Source organism: Bos taurus, chromosome 1, assembly GCF_002263795.3.
Source record: "Bos taurus isolate L1 Dominette 01449 registration number 42190680 breed Hereford chromosome 1, ARS-UCD2.0, whole genome shotgun sequence".
Classification (NCBI taxonomy): domain Eukaryota; kingdom Metazoa; phylum Chordata; class Mammalia; order Artiodactyla; family Bovidae; genus Bos; species Bos taurus.
The window spans coordinates 7,259,886-7,281,703 of NC_037328.1; the positions used below are offsets into that span (position 1 = coordinate 7,259,886).

Sequence of the window (21,818 nt, forward strand, 5' to 3'; positions counted from 1 at the left end):
AATCCCATCTCCTGTGGTTCCTACATTTCAGGTGAATTCTTTAGTGCGGAGCCACCAAGGAAGCCCTAATTCTTCCCTATTAGAATTGACAGCTCTGACAAAGTGAAAAGATTGTATTTTCCTTAAAACATTAATTTATTTTAAATGACAGTAAGAAATCCATCACCTGTTCATACAGAACTGGCTTATTTTTTATGACAAACATTTATATTTTCCAAAATGTTTAGGGGGAAAGCAACATAGTTGATAATTTTGTAGATTTCTTTAATGTCTGACTTGATGGAAGACAGCTGGATTCTCACGTCTGCTTCTGCTTTCAGTTGCCTGCCATCTGTTGACTGAAGTATATTTTTTAAAAACTAGGCCCGCACAGGTATGTAGAGGTTACATTTTCTGTCAACAAAAGAATATACATTTTGACATGTGTTACTAGAAATGAGTTTTCAGTTGTCACAAGATTACAATTAAGTAGTTAGATTTTTTTTTTTTTTTGGATAGCACTTCTCTTAATTTAAAACCCTTACATGGCTAGTAACTCAAGTTTTATCATAATCTGCTTGACAGTAGTTCTGGAAAAGTTCTATAGAATCTCACATCTTGTTTTCTTAAGGCCTGAATGGATGGTGAGTTTAAACAAATGCTTTTTCTACATCTAATTAAATGGCAAGGTTTTCTTTTTTCCTTCCCATTATCCTTGTGGTGATTTCCTAAATAGATTTTCTAATGTTGAACTATCCTGGCATGCTTGGTATTAATCCTACTTGGTCATGATCAATACTGTTATTAATAATAGATTTGTGGATTTTAAAGATATTTTTTCGAAGTTTGAATCTTTGTTCACAAACCACCCTATGATAATCTTTCTTGTACTGTATAGTCACAAGTGAGATTAACCTAAAATTTTCTTATATTGTTTCTGTTTGGTTTTGGTATCACTGATATACTAGCATATCAATGATATACTAATTCATATAAAAAAAATGTTAGTATTCTTGAATGTTTGGTAAAACTCATTTGTAGAATCACATGTGTATTTGTCAGTTCAGTCGTGTCCGACTCTTTGTGACCCTGTGGACTATATAGCCCACCAGGCTCCTCTGCCCGTGGGGATTCTCCAGGCAAGATTACTGGAGTGAGTAGCCATTCCCTTCTCCAGGGAATCTTCTCAACCCAGGGATCAAATGCAGGTATCCTGCATTTCAGGCAGCTTCCTTACCATCTGAGCCATCTGGGAAGCCTGCTTTTATTATGTAAAATAGAATGGACAGACTATACTAACTCACTTTCTTTAATGGTCATAGACTCTTTAAGATTTTTTTTTTCACAAGTTAGTTTTATTTTCTTAAGAAATTATTCATCGGTTTTCAAATGGCTTGGTGTAAAGTTGTGATATTTTCTTAAGAATTTTAGTATCTGTACACTATTTGTAAGTATGATCTTTTCATCCCTAATATTTATTTCTCCTTTTTCTCAATCAACCTAATTAAAGATTTGTCTAATTAATCTTTGCAGGTTTTATTTTGCTTAACCATTCAGATTTACTTTGTTTCATTACTTTTTTTCTATTATTTCTTTATACTTGTAATGGTTTATTTTTTTGTAATGTACATTTTTCATTGACTTCCTATATTTTTTTGTTTTCTAGTAGATGTATTTGAGAGGTGTAGTTCTCTCTATTAGTTGAACCATTTTCCACAAGTACTGATATGTGGTACTTTTTCATTTCATAGTTTTAAATATGACTGATAATTTGATTTTGTTTAAAAAATACAGGAAGCATTTTGGCCTTTTTATTTTATAGTGAAAATAAAATAAATTTCTTCATTGTGGTTATTATTTCTACTTTGTTGTGGTTACTGTTTTTCTCTTTGCATACTCTGATCCTCAGAAGTGAATCACTAAGTCCAAATTACACCCAAGAGGTTGAAAAGTAGGCTCCATGTTTTGAAGGGAGGAGTTTCAAAGGATTTGTGGACGTACTTTAAAATCTGCACAGTGGAGATTTGGGTGGAGTACAGTATTAGAAAAAAGTGTTCTAATTTAAGAAAGCTCTGAAGCAGAAGTGAATTTGAATTTAATTATTTCATGGTGATTGCTCAAAAATAAAGGCTTTATTGTAAGCTACTGCAAAAAGTGCATTTACGTATCACTCTGTGAAGCATGACTTCATTTTAAATCAAGTGATTTTTCTCAATTTCATTATTTTCTATTCCAATTTTAACTGCACACATGAAAAGCAAAACTATCATAATTGATGTGTTTCATTAGCAGAAAATGTGTTAAGTTGCTTCAGTTGTGTCCAACTCTTTGTGACCCTATGGACTATAGCCCGCCAGGTTCCTCTGTCCATGGGATTTTCCAGACAAGAACACTGGAGTGGGTTGCCATTTCCTTCTCCAGGGGATCTTCCCAACCCAGGGATCGAACCTGCGTCTTTCATTTTGGCAGGCAGGTTCTTACCACTAGTGCCACGTGGGAAGCCCATTGGCAGAACTTTGTAGTTAAATGTCAGTTCTTATACCCGTGTCATTAGACACATCAAAACAAATCAGTTAAATCAGTGCCAAAATTGATTAAAAATCTTTAAAATTCAACTCATGACAGTGAATGAACCTCTTGAATATTCATTCCATTGAAGATACAACCAACATCTGACAACAAAGTGCATGTTACAAATTAAGAAGCTCTTGAGTAGAAAGCTATTTGATGGTTTTATTAATTATTACTATGTGGCAAATCATCCCAAGCCTTCCATTTTAAAAAACATTTATTTTCTGATACATTTTCTTTATGGGTCAGGAATTTGAGGCTGGTCTAACTGGGTGGTTCTATTTTGGGTCTGTCATGAAGTTGAGGTTGAGATGTTGGTTGTGGCTGTTGTCATCATCTGACGACTTGATTGAAGTTGGAGAATATTCTTCCAAATGATTCACTCACATGGCTGTGGGCAGGAGACTGTGGCCCCTCACCACTTGGATGTCTTCAAGGGGTTGAGTTTTCCAGCAAACATAGCATCTGGATTCCCCCAGAGTGAGTGATCCAAGACAGTAAGATCCTCCAGAGGATCTTCCTGATCCAGGGATTGAACCCAGGTCTCCCACATTGCAGGTGGATTCCTTACCATCTGAGCCACCAGGGAAGCCCAAGGGCCAGGTAGTAAATATTTTATGTTTTATAGGCAGCTATTCAACTCTGCCGGTGTATCACAGAATCAAATGAATGAAGAGCTGTGGTCCAATAAAACTTTATTTACCAAAACATGTAGTGGGCCAGATGTGGCCTGTGGGCTATGCTTTGCCAGCCCTTGAACTAGATCAACACATGAATAGCACTCCAAAGCTGTAGCAGAAGTCTCTGGTGGTGCCACCAAACTTCGGGTATCTCACTCATGTATTCTGAATTCTGGCAATGATAAATGGTTACATTTCCCTAGTTGTCACCTATTTGAAATCAGTTGGTTAGCATAGCCCAAGTTGTGGCGACTTGAATAGGATTGGGCCTGGAGGACCAAACCTTTCACCAGAATCTCTACCATCACCCTACTGAGGCAGTCATGCAGGGAAACCACCTCTCAGATGACCCAGGCTCTGAGACTCTTATCACATGAGCTGTTACAGTCACTGCAGTGTCTCCGCAGAAGGCCCTGTGGACACGCAGTCACTGTTCCTAGTCCCTTGTCTCCCCTACTTGATTGAAGATTTGTGTTGGAAGATAATTCTTCAAGGGTCTCTTGGCTTTCTTCATGTCTTGAAATCAAGGCACTAACTTTCCTCTGCTCTGGATTACCTCTTCAAGAATACTTGTATAGTGACCGTTCTGTGGTCACTATACAAAGAGGGATAGTGTCTCTCAAAGCAGAGAGAAGACATTTTCCAACTAAAGAACAGGTACTCTTATCCTCCAGTCTGATAAACAGTGTGTCTCCACAGCAAAAGGAAGGCATGCTTGATGCCCGCAGAGAAGAATTGAGCTTTCCCAAGTCCAGGCTTTCTCTCCTATAATGCAACCCACTGTGTATGTAGGTACGCATCTGGGCCCCTCCATGGTGCTCCCATGGGGCTCAGGGGCACGAGGAAGCTGATGAAAATATGCTGACGTTCATATTAATTGCTGTGCTGAGTAATGAAGTTCGTTGTCTCTGATCCAGGAAGCCTGCCTTCATCTGCCAGCAGTGAAACTGTGTCAGGTTAACCTGTTAGGTTTCAAGTAGGGTAAACGTTCCAATCCTTCTACACTTCTGGGCAGTGCTGAGTCCTGCAATATTCCCTGCAGAACCTCCATTAGTGCTGGCTTACTGGAGCCAATGGGTCTTCAGCGATAGTCCACACCCCAAACGCTGTAGGGCCCATGTGCAAAAGTGTTTCTGTAGGACCCACCGCCAGGGGCTACAGGATGAAGCAAGTCTCCCTGGTGACCCACACTTCACACTGCTTTCCACTCTTCCCTTAAATCGTGAGGTCCTTCCTGCCAATTCTATTGCCTATGCCGATGAGTTAAGCCAATGTACTTGGAGTTTAAAGATCTGTGAGAATGACAGTGAGACTCAGCCTCAATTGTTTTCATTTTGCTGTCTTAAGCAAAAATCAAATTCAGGGTCTACAGATGAAGTTAAAAGTATTACTAAAGGTAAACCTTCACTAAGAGCTCAGAAAGACCAAAAGGTGATGTCTTAGAGCATTAATTGAGGCTTTTGCTTTATAATTTGCTGTTTTCCTCTCCTGTTTCTACTATTTGGGTAGTTACCCTTGAACTTTGACCATAATGTTTTAGTCTCCCATGGCTGCTGGAACAAATTACCACAACCTTAGTGGCTTAGAACAGCAGGAATTTATTCTGTTGCAGCTCTGGTGGCCACAAGTCTGAAATGCGGTTTTCTGGACCAAAATCAAGCTGACAGCAGGGCTTCAAGCCCTTCAAAGGCTCTAGGAGAGAATCATTTGCTTTCCTTTTCTAGATTCCAGGGCTCGTCGCTTGCACTCCTTGGCTGACAGTCCCTTGTTCCATCTTCAAAGACAGCAGTGTCATCATAATACCATCTCTTTTGTAGTAAAATCTCCCTCTGCCTCTGTCTCATAATACACTTATGATTACACTGAGAGGCAACCTGGAAAATCCAGGATCATCTTCCCATCTCAAAATTCTTAGTAGCTTCTGCCAAGTCCCTTTTGCCATATAAAGTAATATTTACAGAGTTCTAGGGATTAGACGGAGAAGGCAGCGGCACCCCACTCCAGTACTCTTGCCTGGAAAATCCCATGGGCGGAGGAGCCTGGTGGGCTGCAGTCCATGGGGTCGCTAAGAGTCGGACACAACTGAGCAACTTCACTTTCACTTTTCACTTTCATGCATTGGAGAAGGAAATGGCAACCCACTCCACTGTTCTTGCCTGGAGAATCCCAGGGACAGAGGAGCCTGGTGGGCTGCCGTCTCTGGGGTCACACAGAGTCGGACACGACTAAAGTGACGCAGCAGCAGCAGCAGGGATTAGAACATGGATATCTTTGGGGGCTATTATTCAGCTTACCACACAGACATATTAAGTACTGTCTTTACCAATAACCTCAGATATGCAGATGACACCACCCTTATGGCAGAAAGTGAAGAAGAACTAAAGAGCCTCTTGTTGAAAGTGAAAAAGCTGGCTTAAAGCTCAACATTCAGAAAACTAAGATCATGGCATCCGGTCCCATCACTTCATGGCAAATAGATGGGGAAACAGTGGAAACAGTGGCTGACTTTATTTTTCTGGGCTAAAGATCACTGAAGATGGTGATCGCAGCCATGAAATTAAAAGACGCTTACTCTTTGGAAAGAAAGTTATGACCAACCTAGACAGCATATTAAAAAGCAGAGATGTTACTTTGCCAACAAAGGTCCATCTAGTCAAGGCTATGGTTTTTCCAGTAGCCATATATGGATGTTGAGAGTTGGACTATAAAGAAAGCTGAGTGCCGAAGACTTGATGCTTTTGAACTGTGGTGTTAGAGAAGACTCTTGAGAGTCCCTTGGACTGCAAGGAGATCCAACCAGTCCATCCTAAAGCAGATCAGTCCTGGGTGCTCATTGGAAGGACTGATGTTGAAGCCGAAACTCCAGTACCTTGGCCACCTGATGCAAACAGCTGACTCATTTGAAAAGACCCTGATGCTGGCAAAGATTGAGGGCAGGAGGAGAAGAGGACGACAGGATGAGATAGTTGGATGGCATCACCAACTCAATGGACATGGGTTTGGGTAAACTCCGGGAGTTGGTGATGGACAGGGAAGCCTGGCGTGCTGCGGTTCATGGGGTTGCAAAGAGTTCGACACGACTGAGCAACTGAACTAAACTGAAACGTCCTCGGGTGATTCTGAACGTAACCAAACTAAAAATAAATTCTAGATTCCTCTCACTCTGGTCCTACAGTCCTGCTAATTGACTTTCATAAATACAGTTGACCCTTGAACAACACGGGGGTTAGGGCACTGATCCCTTCTGCACACCAATAATTCACATGTAACTTTATAGCCAGACCCTCCATGGCCTCCACGGATTCAACCAACCACAGATTGTGAAGTGCTGCAGTGTCTTTACTGAAACAAATCTGTGCACAAGCAAGTGGACCTGTACAGCTCAAACACATGTTGTTCAAGGGTCAACTGCATATTTTAAATGGGGGTTTGGGGGGCAACTACAGAAGAGGTTCCTAAACTTAGTTAAGGTAATTTGACATTTCTTGAAAGATACATGAGGACTCTTTAAAAGAAAAAAACCTTTTTATCTATTAATTATTTACATGTTGGCGGCACTGGGTCTCTGGCGCAGTTCGTGGGCTTCTCCTGCTGCGGCAGGCACACTGGCAGCTTCTAGCGGCACACGGGCTTCTCGAGTTGTGGCCTGCAGGCTTCTTTTGCTGCAGTGCGCAGGCTTGGTTGCCCCATGACATGTGGGACCTTAACTCCCTGACCAGAGATCGAACCTGTGTCCCCTGCGCTGGAAGGCAGATTCTGAACCACTGGTCCACTAAGGAAGTCCCTAGGCTCTTAAATATGTGAATAATCTGAGTGTTGAGTTTATTTACATACAACTCTCCCTGATCTAAGAAAAAAATTAGATCAGTTTGCAATATATGAGAATAAAATAGAAATATATGATAGAGGATAAAAAGTGGGAGAAATGTGACTAGAGAGAAGAATGGAAGCAGAAGCCACTCTAAATAATAGAAGAGAATGGAGACAATAAGCATGTAAACTTGAAAAATTTTTATATAAAAAACTTCCATTATAGAATAGATTATCACTGTACAAATGCCAACACAAAAGGATGAAGGTTCCTCTATTCCCACCTGTCACGCATTGGAGAAGGAAACGGCAACCCACTCCAGTGTTCTTGCCTGGAGAGTCCCAGGGATGGGGGAGCCTGGTGGGCTGCCGTCTATGAGGTCGCACAGAATCGGACATGACTGAAGCGACTTAGCAACAGCAGCAGCATGTACCTTTTGAGAATTTCTTATATACACATACACACAAACCTTCTTGGTTAGTTTTTAAAAAATATACATATAGGCTAACATTATTTTACAACTTGCTTTTTTTCACTGATCAGTAGTACATAACGAACCCCTTCTGGTTCAGTATATACAGACGTGACTCATGTTTAATGGCTGGAGATGTTTAGTAACATGAATATACTGTACTTTATCTTACCAATCCCTTTGCTGATGGACAGTTAACTTCATTGTTCTGCCGTTACAAGTAATGCTGAAATGAACATCCTCTTCATGTATAATTAAGTGTAACTTTTTCATTATATATTCTCCACATATAATACATATAAATATGTGAAATTCAATATATATATATTTACTTGCATTTGTGCAAATATTCCTGTAGGTGACTGCTGGGTAAAAGGAAATGCCCTACCTGCCTGCCTTTTTCTAGATAACAAATTTCAGACAATTTTACTTGTTAACAGAGAAAAAACTTTCAGTTTCAAAATATGCCAAAAGCATTCAGCTTTAAGTAGCACACACTGTGGATCAGGACTTGGTGAACTTGAGGACTGAAAGCATTTCTTGGCCTGCTTGCCTGGAAAGGACAGTTGTCCCTTGTAGACCTTTTGTCTTCATTATTTTCAAAATTTCTTCTAAAATGAAAATTAAAAGATAAAATCCAATTAAATCATTTGGTGAAGTGTGTACAATCACTACACAGTTTATTTAGTAACAGATTATTTACAAGCTCCACTCATCTGAGAGAACAGTGAACACCATGCAATTTCTATTAAAGTGAACTTGGACTTCAGATAGATGAGCGCACTCTGTATTTTCAGGGTGTTGCTGAGAACTTCTAGTCAAGACTGAATGACTACTGTGCGGTGGTAGCCTGCTCTGGACTCAACAGAAACAGGAGTTATACTTGCTATTACAATAAATGATTCATTTTTGAGTTGCCTGGCTCTAATCTCTGCCCTACGTTCCTCCTTCTGGATGAAAAACGCCAACAAGGGTATGGGCAAATCATACGGTGAAGTCGAAAAGTGGCAGTAAACGAAGTAGCTTATTTTTTTCAGGAGTACTGAAAAAGTAAAACCTTCCCTTTGTTAATATTTAACACTACAAAGACAAAACAGGGAAACTGGAGTTACCAAAAACAAACAAACAAAAAGAACCACACACACACAACTCACCTCCCCCTCAAACCTACAACACTAGTAATTATGATGTGATCTGAGGGACTGAGAATATAACATACCACATAAAAACCAAACCTGAGATGTACAGAAAAGAGAAGAAAGATTACAGTCAATTTAGTTACCAACTAATCTGAAAGCCAGGATATAAAAATCAGTATCAGGAGATAGCTTTCATGATAAAACTTCAGATGAACTAAAGAATATACAGCCAGCAGAACTGCCAATGACATAAAGACTAGAAAATTCACAGTATTGAAGGTCAGGTGTTAGAAGAAGAAATTACAGACTCTGTATTTGGGTACTGGTTTATAAATTAGGGGAAAACCCCTCAAAAACACAATACTCTTTAAAATCAGAAAAACCTACCTCTTAAAAATCTCTCTCCTCTTTCAACATGAATGCTATGTCTGTATTAGCAGTTGTCAGCAACTACATTCATTAACATTCTGGGTTACTTAATTACAGTCTTTGACAAAATTAACCTTGATTTCAGCTAAGGAAATGGTTAAAAGATAAAATGATCTGTATTACCTGGATTGTTTTCTTTAATGGTGACTAAATAGAACAATCCTCTTGGTGAAAGGAGATCTGGAGCCAGTGGTAAGAATCTGTCTATGACTTCACGACCGTTTCTGCCACCAGCCCAAGCTGCCTGTATCCCGCGACTCCCGACCTGTTAGAAAGACTGTTCTAAGTTACACACACAAAAACACAATCTTTTTGACAAGCTACGATGACCAAACAGGTATGTATTTTGTATTTTACGGCTGATGAGGGGGTGGCGATAAAGTTGAATCTGTGACCCACTATTTCCTAGCATGTGTAACCTTATATATAAGTCTCTAATCTTGATGAACTAGTTTCCTTTCTCATCTGTAACATTAGGAAAGTAACACTTTTATCTGTACAGTTAGGAAAATGATCAAAAAACAATCTTTTTATCTATTAGGAACAAATGAGGAAGTATATTTAAAGTTTGAGAACAATGCCCTGCACTTAATAATGTGGCTTAGTAATAGCTGTTACCATCAACATGTTTAAATTCCTCTATTTAAAACAGAACAATCAGAAAGAAACTAGATGGGAGAACTGGTATTATGAGAGATCTACTTCACAGCAACAAAGCTTGACAACATCCCACAGCAGCCGGCTCTCTTAGATACTCCGAGTATCACAGCCCTTTCTTAGGAACCCATTTATTACATAAAGGTACAAGGAAGCACTTTTTCCTATAACAATCTTATTATAGAAACAAAACCTTGAGAGTTTATATAGCATTAAAAATCTTTAGAGCCTTTACCACTGTATATTGTTTCTAAAACTACTTAAACTCTAATTATTTTCTTTCTAATCCCTTTAATGGTTTTTGTTCATATTTCAGTTTAAATTATCTATGTACAGCTGTACACTCTACTTTTATTCATTTGTCAAGGCATAAAAGTAGTTTCTTTATACTTATAACCATGTTCATGTATAATTAAAAGAAGTATGTTCATAAACCTTAAAAAAAAACAAAAAAACTGTACTTTTCCCCTTTTACTCTTTTGTTCATCTGCTCCCCTCCCATCTTCTATACACACACACACACACACACACACACACACACACACGTTTTTCTTTTTTGTCCGTGTTCTACAAAGATAAGATTGTATCTACATTCTTACTTGTATCTTACTTTTCTCACTCAACAATACCTTATAGAAATCTCTTTGTGTGATCAGGTATAGTTCAATTTCCTTTTTAATGGCTACATAATATTTTATGGTATAAAAGTATCATCTCTTATTTAGCTGTTGCTGGACATTCAGCATGTCCATTTGCTTAATTTTTTTGTATTTAAATTATTCTCATATGTGTCATAAGCTTCTCCATATACTTTCCCACAAAGTTAATCACAGAAGGGCCTTTATCAGTTCCTCTGTTTTAATCAAGACTTTCCTCCTGGAGACTTCCTTTCCTAGCATTCCCAGCACTCCCTTTTTCTGGGGCTCATGTCTTCCTCCTCCTTGGCTTCCTCCCTTGTTTCGGAGGAGCCCACTCTCTGAATGTTTCACAGGGTACAGTGCTCTGTGGAAAGCGTGCATGGTGATGGCCCTGTTTAGCATGGACTAGGAGCCCTCGGTGCTGAACCCTCTCTACTTGCCTTCTGGGGATGCTCGGCCAGCTCTGTCTGCTTGCACTGGAGACGGCCCTTCAGGAGGATGGCCTGGCACCAACCACAATCTCACAGGCCACAGAGGGGTCATCTTCGGAAGGAGGGTCACCTTTGGTGGCCTGCTGACTGCCTGCTCCTAATCCTTGACAGGTCACAGGTTCAAACCACAATATCTAACCTCACATTTTTAGATGGAATAGTAAGTATAGACACAACTTTTTATATGCGCAAACTCCTGGTATTTGTATGTTACATCTCCTGGATCTAACCTCTAAGTTTCCTTACTTTTACCTTCATGATTTCATTCTTTTTATCTTCATAAGCCAAAATATTTTATTTGGTTTCCAGACCACTGATTCAGGTCATGACAGAGACTACAGTCTCTCAATTTGTTTCCTAATGTTTTACATTGTAAAACATGTTTTTAAGCTCCAGGAAATCTTTGTTATGCTGCCTTTTAACCCTGCTAACTGCTCTGCTAACAGAAGACACTAGCTTTCTCTGTTGGAACAGTGACAAAGCCCAAGACATTGCCCACACTCAATTATCTGTACAATTACACGCATAGCTTAGCAGTAGGAATGTGGCAGAAAGGAAGCCCAATCATATTAGCATGTTCCCAGAATCTCCTCTTCATTCACTAGGCTTGCCAGTAGTTTGTGGGCCTGATAAACCATGATTTACTTGTTTCTTTCTGTTACATACTTAGGTTCATATTATTTGCCATCATATATAAAGCTGCAATAAACATATTTTTGTAAATTACAACTTTTATTCTGTTGTTAATGATTTTCCTAAATTACATCCAAAAGACTGAGATTACTGGACTAAACCATTTTTGTTACTCTTGATATTTATTTCCATAGTGCTTTCCGGAGCTGCATGTATTTTATTTAGCTGCATTTCCCTCAACTGCTGCTCACCTTATAACAATGACTTTCCTTCTCAAATGATTTCATATGTCAGGGGAGCAACAGCTTCTCAGCAGGAGCGGCAGCAGCAATGCAGACCTCCCTTCTTGGTGGAGATGAATGCAATATTTATCAGCCTTGCTGATAATCAAAGACTAAAATAGGTATAATAATTCAAAGGAAAGCAAGCCTTAGTCCACTATTACACTTCTGTCTGCTTTGTCCATTACTTCTTTAAATTGGGAAGTGGTTAACATGGTTGGTTTCCTTGGTGGCACAGAGGGTAAAGAATCCAGGAAGCACAGGAGACGGGGGTTTGATCCCTGGATCAGGAAGATCCCCTGGAGAAGAAAATGGCAACCCACTCCAGTATTCTTGCCTGGGAAATTCCATGGACAGAGGAGCCTGGCAGGCTACAGTCCGTGGGGTCACAAAGAGTCAGACATGACTGAGTGCCTAACACTTCTTTTTTTTTTCTTTTTCTTTCTAACACTTCTAATATGGTTTACCTCTTCATGACTGAAAACTTTATAATTATGTATTTCAAGGTTATACCTTTTCCTATCTGAAGTGAGAATTGGTTCTCCTCCTCCCCCACTTCCAAATACTTGTGAAAGGAGGAAACCTGAGCCTTTCAGAGATAATTCCTATGTGAATTTAAGGCTGATTAAAATATTTTGTTTTGCAGATTTGTTATTCATGACAAAGGTACACACACACATACGATTTAAATACCATGGCCTGATATGGATGGGATTTTAAAGACTAGATATGGATCACAGTTTGAATTTCCATTAATTTCAGGCTCCTTTCCTATGTCTACCAATAGTATTCAATAATTGACAATTATGAGTAAAATCAGGCTTCCCTGGTAGCTCAGTTGGTAAAGAATCTGCATGCAATGCAGGAGATCCTGGTTCAATTCCTGGGTTGGGAAGATCTGCTGGAGAAGGGACAGGCTACCCACTCCAATATTCTTAGGCTTCCCTTGTGGCTCAGCTGGTAAAGAATCTGCCTGCAGTGTGGGAGACCTGGGTTTGATCCCTGGGTTGGGAAGATCCCCTGGAGAAGGGAAAGGCTACCCACTCCAGTATTCTGGCCTAGAGAATTCCACAGACTGTATAGTCTATGTAGTCACAAAGAGTCAGACACGACTGAGCGACTTTCACTTCCACACGAGTAAAATCATAGCAGTCTGTTATTAGCAGCTGACTGATGTCATATGATGAAGTACATTTGATCTGAGACAGAAAACAGCTGAAAATATTAGTAATTAAATTTTGCTGTACGTCTTACCTCTTCAGGTGGAGTCACAACATAAGGAGGATTAAACACAAGAAGATCAACACTTTCCTTCAATCTTGGTAGCAAGCCTTTGACCTAAAAAATGTTCAAGAGAGTCAGAATTTTAAGCTGGACCCAGAAATAAATAAATAAGTAGATGGTTGAATAGATGGATCAATCAATCAATTTTTAAATATATTCTCCCACGTTTTTAGACAAAAGTGTGTTAGAGGCCATATTTAAGACAGAAATGGAGATAAATATTTTTGTATTTTGATTCAGATTAAAAAAAACATGTTTCCACCTATAAACAAGGAAAATAAGCTATTTATCAGAATGAACACTCCGCTCTTCAGTAGCTTCAACAGCTACACTCTGGGCTCACTTTTAGAAGATAAAATAAGAAGAAGGCAAGCTCTCATATATTCTACATAGATTTATACACAACTTTAAATTTATAGCCGCTAACTTAAATACTTATTTTCTACAACTAAGGGAAATGTTTTATAAGATGACAGAAAACATATATTAATGACAAAAATACCAGATGATAGGGCTGTACTTTTCTTTGTACTTCTTTAGTAACTTGTAAATGGACTGGCTGAAACAATTATATATCAAAGAAAAAAAGAACTAAGAATAGTGGGAAGAGACACTAAAAACATAAGTTGTTTGGCATCTTATAAATCTTTGAACTGATATAACTTTCTATAGAATTATTCAGAACTGTTAAACTCTTAGTTTAAATACAATTTGAACTAAATTAATTGCTTGATATTCTAGCACAAGGGCTTCCCTGGTGGCTCAGCAGTAAAAGAATCCACCTGCAACGTAGGAGACATGGGTTCAAGCCTTGTGTCAGGAAGATCCCCTGGAGGAGGGCATGGCAACCCAATCCAGTATTCTTGTCTGGAGAATCCCATGGAGAGTGGAGCCTGGCAGGCTACAGTCCACAGGGTCGCAGGGTTGGACATGACTGAACTGACTTAGCACACATCCATGCATTTCTAGCACAAAGCATATGAAAAGAGAGAGGAAGTGCTATCTATGGGGAGCAGTAAAATATAACAACATAAAGCAAGTGAAAGACAAAGAGGAGAGAAAATAAAACGTCAGAATCACTGCAGAAAATAAAAACTTAGACTCTAATAAGCCTTGTCATCATCACATACAGTACAGAATGATGACTGATATTCATATTAATGACCTTGAATCACTAAAAGGTAAAATTATGTTCAGTTTAAGAATGTAAGGAAGTACATAAGACACATTTGAAGAAGACTTCCTTCTGAAACTAAAAACGAAATACAAACTTTGTAAACAAACTCAATTATCCAAAACAATAGTTTTTGATAGTTCTGATAATCTATGTCTAGTGTTCTGAATACAAGCAAACGTAAAGTTTTGCAAAGTGGGCTTCCCTTGTGACTCAGCTGGTAAAGAATCCGCCTACAAAGCGGGAGACCTGGGTTCGATCCCTGGGTTGGGAAGATCCCCTGGAGAAGAGAATGGCTACCCACTCCAGTATTCTGGCCCACTCCAGTATTCTGGCCTAGAGAATTCCATGGACTGTATAGTCCATGGGGTCACAAAGAGTCGGACATGACAGCAACTTTCACTTCACTTCATACCTACATCTTTCTATTTTCTTTGCCACAAGTCAGCACTGAGTATCATGGTCAACTTTCACTATTGACAAAATGGATTCTGACAGCTTTAGAACTGACTTCCACCTTTAAAAAGCTGTGAGACCTCTAGATTCTGATTCAGAAAATCTGGGCATAAACTCTGGATTTATCACTGTATTAATTTAATGACTTTCAAAAATATCCCTTACCTGTTAACAAAAATAGATATTCCAAATTTCTTCTATCTCTAAAGTTTTATTATTATACCAAGAAAACATATATTTAATACTAATTATGGACATATTAAAAAATTTCAAGAGCAAAATCACCATACTGATTTCATGTAAATCAACTGAGTACCTTTCTTGATAGTCTAATTTTTAATAATAGCACTAACAACTTCTAGTGATACAAAATTTCTTAGATCTTTGGCTTGATTCCTTAAATCATTTGTGAGTTTAAAAAAGAAGAAAAACCTCAAAACCTTATCAGTATAAGAGTAATATAGGCCAAACAGCATGAAAGCATATTATATGTCTTAGGCCCACCTTGTACATACTATCATGATTTTTGCTTATAAAAAGTCATTAACATTTATAAGTAAAAAAAGGTTCAAAATTATCCAAATCTTACTCGTATAATTGAAAATATTCTGAAAACTGGAATTGAGAAATGTATGATTGTAACTTAAAATAATGGTTCTAGAGTTGTCATCTGTTCTTTTTACCTGCCTTGGACCCGTTCTGCCTTTCTTCTGATGATGTGTCCTTGACTTTCACTGAGGAAACTCTACCTCCGCTCCTTCTCAATAGGAGTGGTATGGGTAGGGTTTATTTCAACCCAGCTGCGGGAGTGGGACTACCACTCAGGCTCAAGTCAATCCTGTGCATATCCAATCCCCCTGGATCACAGTAACAGACTGAGAGATGGGCATATGACCAAAGTTGATACAAATGGTACTCAGTCTGGGGTTTCTGCTAGAGTAACTGAAAATAGAAAGTGTTTCTTTCCCTGTGGGGTTGCTGAGAAATAAGATATGGACATGCAAGCATCTTGCTACCACGCAGCCAAAGACTGCAGAGGAACAGAGCTACTAGAAAGAAGTTTAGAGCTAAGAAAAAGATGCCTGTAACATCATTTGAGTTCCTGAAGCCAGCCGTGCCTGAAGCCAGCCACTCTTTTCATTTAAGCCGGTTTGATGGATTCTCTTCACTTCTGACTGAAAGATACCTGATCTGTACAAGCCAACAGAAGTTTCCTTTGGATTGTGGGAAAGGTGGATTGTATTAGCTTAAGAGCCCAAAATCACTGCAGATGGTGACTGCAGCCATAAAATAAAAAGACGCTTACTCCTTGGAAGAAAAGTTATGACCAGTCTGTCTAGTTAAGGCTATGGTTTTTCCAGTAGTCACATATGGATGTGAGAGTTGGACTATAAAGAAAGCTGAGTGCCGAAGAATTGATGCTTTTGAACTGTGTTGTTGGAGAAGATGCTTGAGAGTCCCTTGGACTGCAAGGAGATCCAACCAGTCCATCCTAAGGGGAATCAGTCCTGAATATTCATTGGAAGGACTGATGTTGAAGCTGAAACTCCAATACTTTGGCCACCTGATGCGAAGAGCTGACTCACTGGAAAAGACACTGATGCTGGGAAAGATTGAAGGCAGGAGGAGAAGGGGACAACAGAGAATGAGATGGTTGGATGGCATCACCGACTCAATGGACATGAGTTTGAGTAAACTCCGGGAGTTGGTGATGGACAGGGAAGCCTGCCGTGCTGCAGTTCATGATCGCAAAGAGTCAAACATGACTGAGCAACAGAACTGAACTGAACTGATCAGTTAAGAAGAATGGCAAAACCAATACAATATTGTAAAGTAATTAGACTCTAATTAAAATAAATAAATTAAAAAAAAAAGAATTTACTTTGTCTAGTGGGTTAAAAGAGTCGGACACGACTGAATGAACTGCACTGTACTGTACTGGGTTAAAAGTTACTTAATTAATCACTCAAGTTTCTTTGATGTAAATCATCTTGACCTTAACTTAACTGAAAAGAAAATTAATTATTACACTACTGAGCAGAGAGTAACAGCTTACCAAATCTGTAATTATTGGTTGAATGTGGACTTTGTTACAGCGTGCAGTCTCCAGGGTACACGCTGCTGCCTCAGGGTTGACATCGGTGCACCTATAAACAGAAAAGAAAAAACTATATCCTATGTCTATGGATAAAAATGCAAAGAATGTTCCACTCCTTTTATATGAAGTAGATTTAGAAAAAAATTGAAATACTTTAATAATGGTGAATAAAAAAGCAATTCAGATTTGTCATACTGATGAAAAAAATTGTTATATTGATGTAAAGACCAAGAGTAGAATATAGCTACATGCAAACATATCTGAAGGAATTTATTAAATTATGAATCCAATGGAGAAATACTATGCAGCTACCAAAAATGAAATATAAAAGGAAAATGCTCATCATACAGTATTAAATGAAAAACACAGGAAGTGAAAAAAGAAATAGAGGAAAACAATTGGGCCACGTGTGGTAAAATTTATGGGTGATATTATTTTCTTGTTTATATTTTATATATTCTCAAATCTTCTATAAAGAAATTTTATTATGTTCCAATTTTTTCTGATAAATTATTTATCTAAAAATGATTCAAATTTAGAGATGACTTAAAATTATTATGTGGCTTCTATAATTATGTAGTATAATGGGACAATTTTGAACACGCATTTGTCACTTTTAAGGAGGCATAATTTGTAATCAGAGTCCTAAGCACACTTAAAATAGACACTATCAGATACATATTATCCACTTACAAAAATGTTTCATTCAAGCAGTCATAGTCACCATGAATCTCTTAGACCAAGGTGTGGATGAATGTGTACACTTATACTTACATATACAAAGCCTGAGGACCAATCACAGAGGCTAGGAATGCAGATACCACTCCAGACCCTGAGCCAACCTCGAGGCATATTTCCACTCTAAAAAAACAAAATAAAATAAATATTAGCATAGTGGTATTAAAATACACATCATTGAATATAACTCATGCTACTCTAATGTCTATTTCCCAGAATCATCCCTCACCTGAAAATACATGGAAATATAAAAGAAATTTATAAATAAGCTGCTGCTGCTGCTGCTGCTAAGTTGCTTCAGTCGTGTCCGACTCTGTGCGACCCCATAGACGGCAGCCCACCAGGCTCCCCCGTCCCTGGGATTCTCCAGGAAAGAACACTGGAGTGGGTTGCCATTTCCTTCTCCAATGCATGAAAGTAAAAAGTTAAAGTGAAGTTGCTCAGTCCTGACAAGACTCTTTGAGACCCCATGGAGTGCAGCCTACCAAGCTTCTCCATCCATGGGATTTTCCAGGCAAGAGTACTGGAGTGGGGTGCCATTGCCTTCTCCGATAAATAAGCTAATTCCCAACAATCACTTAGTGCTCATTTACTGTTCAAAACTGTTGAAATTTTGGGTGTGTGATTGAAGTCTGCAAAATAATAGTTTTTGATTTTCACAGAACATTACATAAACAATGGAATGTTAATTTAGAGTTAGAAATATTAATATGGAAGACATCAGCTTTTCCCAGAAGGAGCTCCTAGTTTGGTGTTTCCTAAAAATGAAAAGGTATTATTACAACATTTATTTATAAAAGATGTTTTTTGTATAATATCATATATGAAACAAATCGCCAGCTCAGGTTTGATGCATGATACAGGATGCTTGGGGCTGGTGCACTGGGATGACGTAGAGGGATGGTATGGGGAGAGAGGTGGGAGGGGGGTTCAGGATGGGGAACACGTGTACAGCCGTGGCAGATTCATGTTGATGTATGGCAAAACCAATACAATATTGTAAAGCAATTAGCCTCCAATTAAAATAGATAAATTTATATTAAAAAAATAAAAAATAAAAGATGTTTTCTCTCATTTTGAAGTAACTCATGAGTTCATCAGCATATCCCAGGGGAAGACAAGAACCACCCCCCCACTTCTACTAATAATAGATTTAGAGCAGCAGAGAAATCCTGTATTTATACATCTCTACACTGAATTGGGAAAACAGCCAAGTAATCTGACCTTAGAATATTAATAATACTCTTAAGAATGCAATTAAATACACAAATTCTTGATTCTACCATACTTATCCTTCCCTATAATCTGGTATATGGGCGTCCCTGGTGACCCAGTGGTAAAGAATCCACCTGCCAATGCAGGAGATAAGGGTTTGATCCCTGGGTTGGGAAGATCCCCTAGAGAAGAAAATGGCAATCCACGCCAGTATTCTTGCCTGGGAAATCCCATGGACAGAGGAGTCTGGCGGGCTACAGTCCAGGGGGATTGCAAAGAGTTGGACATGACTTGGTGACTAAACAACAACAACATAATCTTGTATATACGGTAAAAGTGCAAATCATCCCCATTCCAGAAACAGGTTTGATGGTATTTAAGGGGCACTCTAGCACCTTAGGAGATGAGGGTTTGATCCCTGGGTTGGAAAGATCCCCTAGAGAAGAAAATGGCAATCCACTCCAGTATTCTTGCCTGGAAAATCCCACGGATAGAGGAGCCTGGTGGGCTATACTCCACGGGGTAGCAAAAAGTTGGACACAACTGAGCAACTTCACTAGCACCTAACTTCCCAAATGAACTATTCAAAAACAACAGACTCTAGGGGTTTCTAACTTCTGGAACCACTCTGTACATCTGACAAGCTTTTACTGCGCTGTAGGAAGGTCTGTTGAATCTTAACAGGAGGCTTCTATTTGAAAATAACTATCGTGGCCTCATAAATAATTAGAATTCCATGACCAGAAATACCCAAGACTTTAAAATAAAAACAGTTCCTTTTACAGCAAGGCAATTTGTGCTTTAAAATCTTTCTGGGATATCTTGATAATAAAAGATATGTTATAAAACAGTACCATTCTATTCTGTATTCCAGTAGATCCAAAAGTTTCAATACTTACCATGAAAAATTGGTTTATTAAGAGTTGGAGCAATTTATACACAGAAAAATCTGACCAAGAGAGAGAAACAAATACAATTTGGACCTTCTAAGCCTGACAGCTGTTTGTTTCACCCTGAAAAACCCCATTTCAACTTTTGATCTTTAACTAAATCTGTGTGTGCTGTGTGCTTAGTCACGTGGACTTTTTGGGACCCCATGGACTGTAGCCCCATGGCAATCCTCCAGGCAAGCTTTGCAGGGGGATTCTTTACCATCTGAACCACCAGGGAAGCCCAAGAATACTGCAGTGGGTAACCAATCCCTTCTCCAGGGGAACTTCCCAACCCAGGAATTGAGGCAGGGGGTATCTTGCACTGCAGGCGGATTCTTGACCAGCTGAGCTACCCGGGAAGCCCAAATTAATTAAATCTAACTACCCAAATTGCTTTCATCTAAAAAATGACACTGTAAGTATTCGCTTTTTATAATATTGAATTAAAATCTATACAAGCGCTTCAACAGATCAATTTTAAAACTTATTATAAGCTAGGGTATATTCTGTAGGCAGCTAGCTGCATGTAACTTTAAATTTTTTACAATAAATTAAAAATTCAGTGCTAGTCACATTTCAAGTGCTCAGTAACCACACGTGGTCAGGTTTTTGCTGGGTAGCTGAGTATGCTATCCAGTGGGTTTAAACACACTGCCCTACTCCAATATTTTACAACCTCATTTCTTTTTGGTGCCCTTCCATTGCTGGAGGATGCTTTTATGTACTGCGTAGATTCAGTAATGCTATGGGGCACTGATATTTACTAAAAACGGTAATATTGAGAGGCAGCGTTCTCAGGACGTTTTGTTTTTGAACGTGTTATAATATCGCTACTCTTTAGGCTCTTCAGATTAACAGCTGATAGGAAACGATACATGCTGAAGTGGTGAGGAAGCACGGAGCCCCTGAAACCAAAACACCACCTTAGGAAGAAAGCGGACAGCTCCCTGCCGCAAGGATTGTGTGCATCCACGGGAAAACCTTCAGTTACAGTGTTCTGGTGTCAGCTGTTCCCAAGCGGGCCGACACTGCCTCCTCGCGGGGAGGGCGGCGACAGTCCTTGCCTTGGTCCTGCGCCGCCGCCTCTCCAGGACTCCCGAACCCTCTCCCGCGGGAACCCTCGCCCTCCTCGCACCCCGTGAGTTCGGCCGCCGCCGCTTCGAGTGCGTCCAGCAGCAGAAAAGTGTCCTCTGCGGGCTCGTACACATCGCTGAAGTCGCCGCGGCCCACATGCCCATGCAGCGGCGTTGGGAAGCTGGGCGCCGCCATCTTTTCCCTCCTCGGGCCGGCGCGCGTGCGCCAAAGTTGCGCATGCGTACGTGCAAGGGCGCGGGCTTGGCCGTCGGGGTGGGGCACCAGGGGCGGCGAGGAGCCGCCCATAGGGCTGGTCTGCGGGTGTCTTTCCATTGCTAATTGGACAGCTGTATAATCTGCAACTACTCACGTTTGTTTCCTTCTTTCGAATATTAAATTTTATTTTAGTTTATGGACTAGCGCTGGGTAGAGGCAGCCTTTGTTGTTTTTGACTAAGGAGAATGTTTTCTCTTTTTATATTTAGAAGTTTTCTTCTATTTCTAGTTTGCAAGGATTCGAAAAAATCCATAATAGAATGGTTACCAAATTTAACGATTTTTTTTTCTTTCCATCAGTTGAACGTTCAGGCTTGAGGCTTTAGATTAAGATTTTTTCTCCTTATTTCGTTTTTTAGTAATATTACAAAAATTGCCTTCTTGATGCTATATCATGAATGCTCTCTTTTTATAAACCTCATGCAAGAGGATGCATATTTTTCTTTTTTTTTGCTATTATTTTTTTTAATTTAAATTTATTTATTTTAATTGGAGGCTAATTACTTTACAATATTGTATTGGTTTCGGAGAAGGCAATGGCAACCCACTCCAGTACTCATGCCTGGAAAATCCCATGACGGAGGAGCGTGGTAGGCTGTAGTCCATGGGATTGCTAAGAATCAGACATGATTGAGCGACTTCACTTTCACTTTTCACTTTCATGCATTGGAGGAGGAAATGGCAACCCACTCCAGTGTTCTTGCCTGGAGAATCCCAGGGACGGTGGGGCCTGGTGGGCTGCCGTCTATGGGGTCGCGCAGAGTCGGACACGACAAGCGACTTAGCAGCAG

General features: G+C 39.5%; 1 protein-coding gene across 2 annotated transcripts; it reads right to left on the reverse strand.

Moving 5' to 3' along the window:
• Positions 1 to 7,226: 7,226 nt before the first annotated feature.
• On the reverse strand, positions 7,227 to 20,965 carry N6AMT1 (N-6 adenine-specific DNA methyltransferase 1). Of its 2 annotated transcripts, none has more exons than NM_001083513.1 (6): positions 20,814 to 20,954; positions 17,568 to 17,654; positions 16,752 to 16,842; positions 13,036 to 13,119; positions 9,205 to 9,346; positions 7,227 to 8,124 (listed from the first exon to the last, which is right to left on the reverse strand). In NM_001083513.1, the coding sequence occupies exons 1-6, from the start codon at positions 20,945 to 20,947 to the stop codon at positions 8,018 to 8,020; spliced, it is 645 nt and encodes a 214-aa protein (NP_001076982.1). In that variant the 5' UTR covers positions 20,948 to 20,954; the 3' UTR covers positions 7,227 to 8,017. The 2 variants fall into 2 exon arrangements, with proteins under 2 accessions (NP_001076982.1, XP_024847757.1); XM_024991989.2 differs by lacking the exon at positions 7,227 to 8,124 and adding an exon at positions 8,668 to 8,748 and having other exon boundaries at positions 20,814 to 20,965.
• Positions 20,966 to 21,818: the final 853 nt, after the last annotated feature.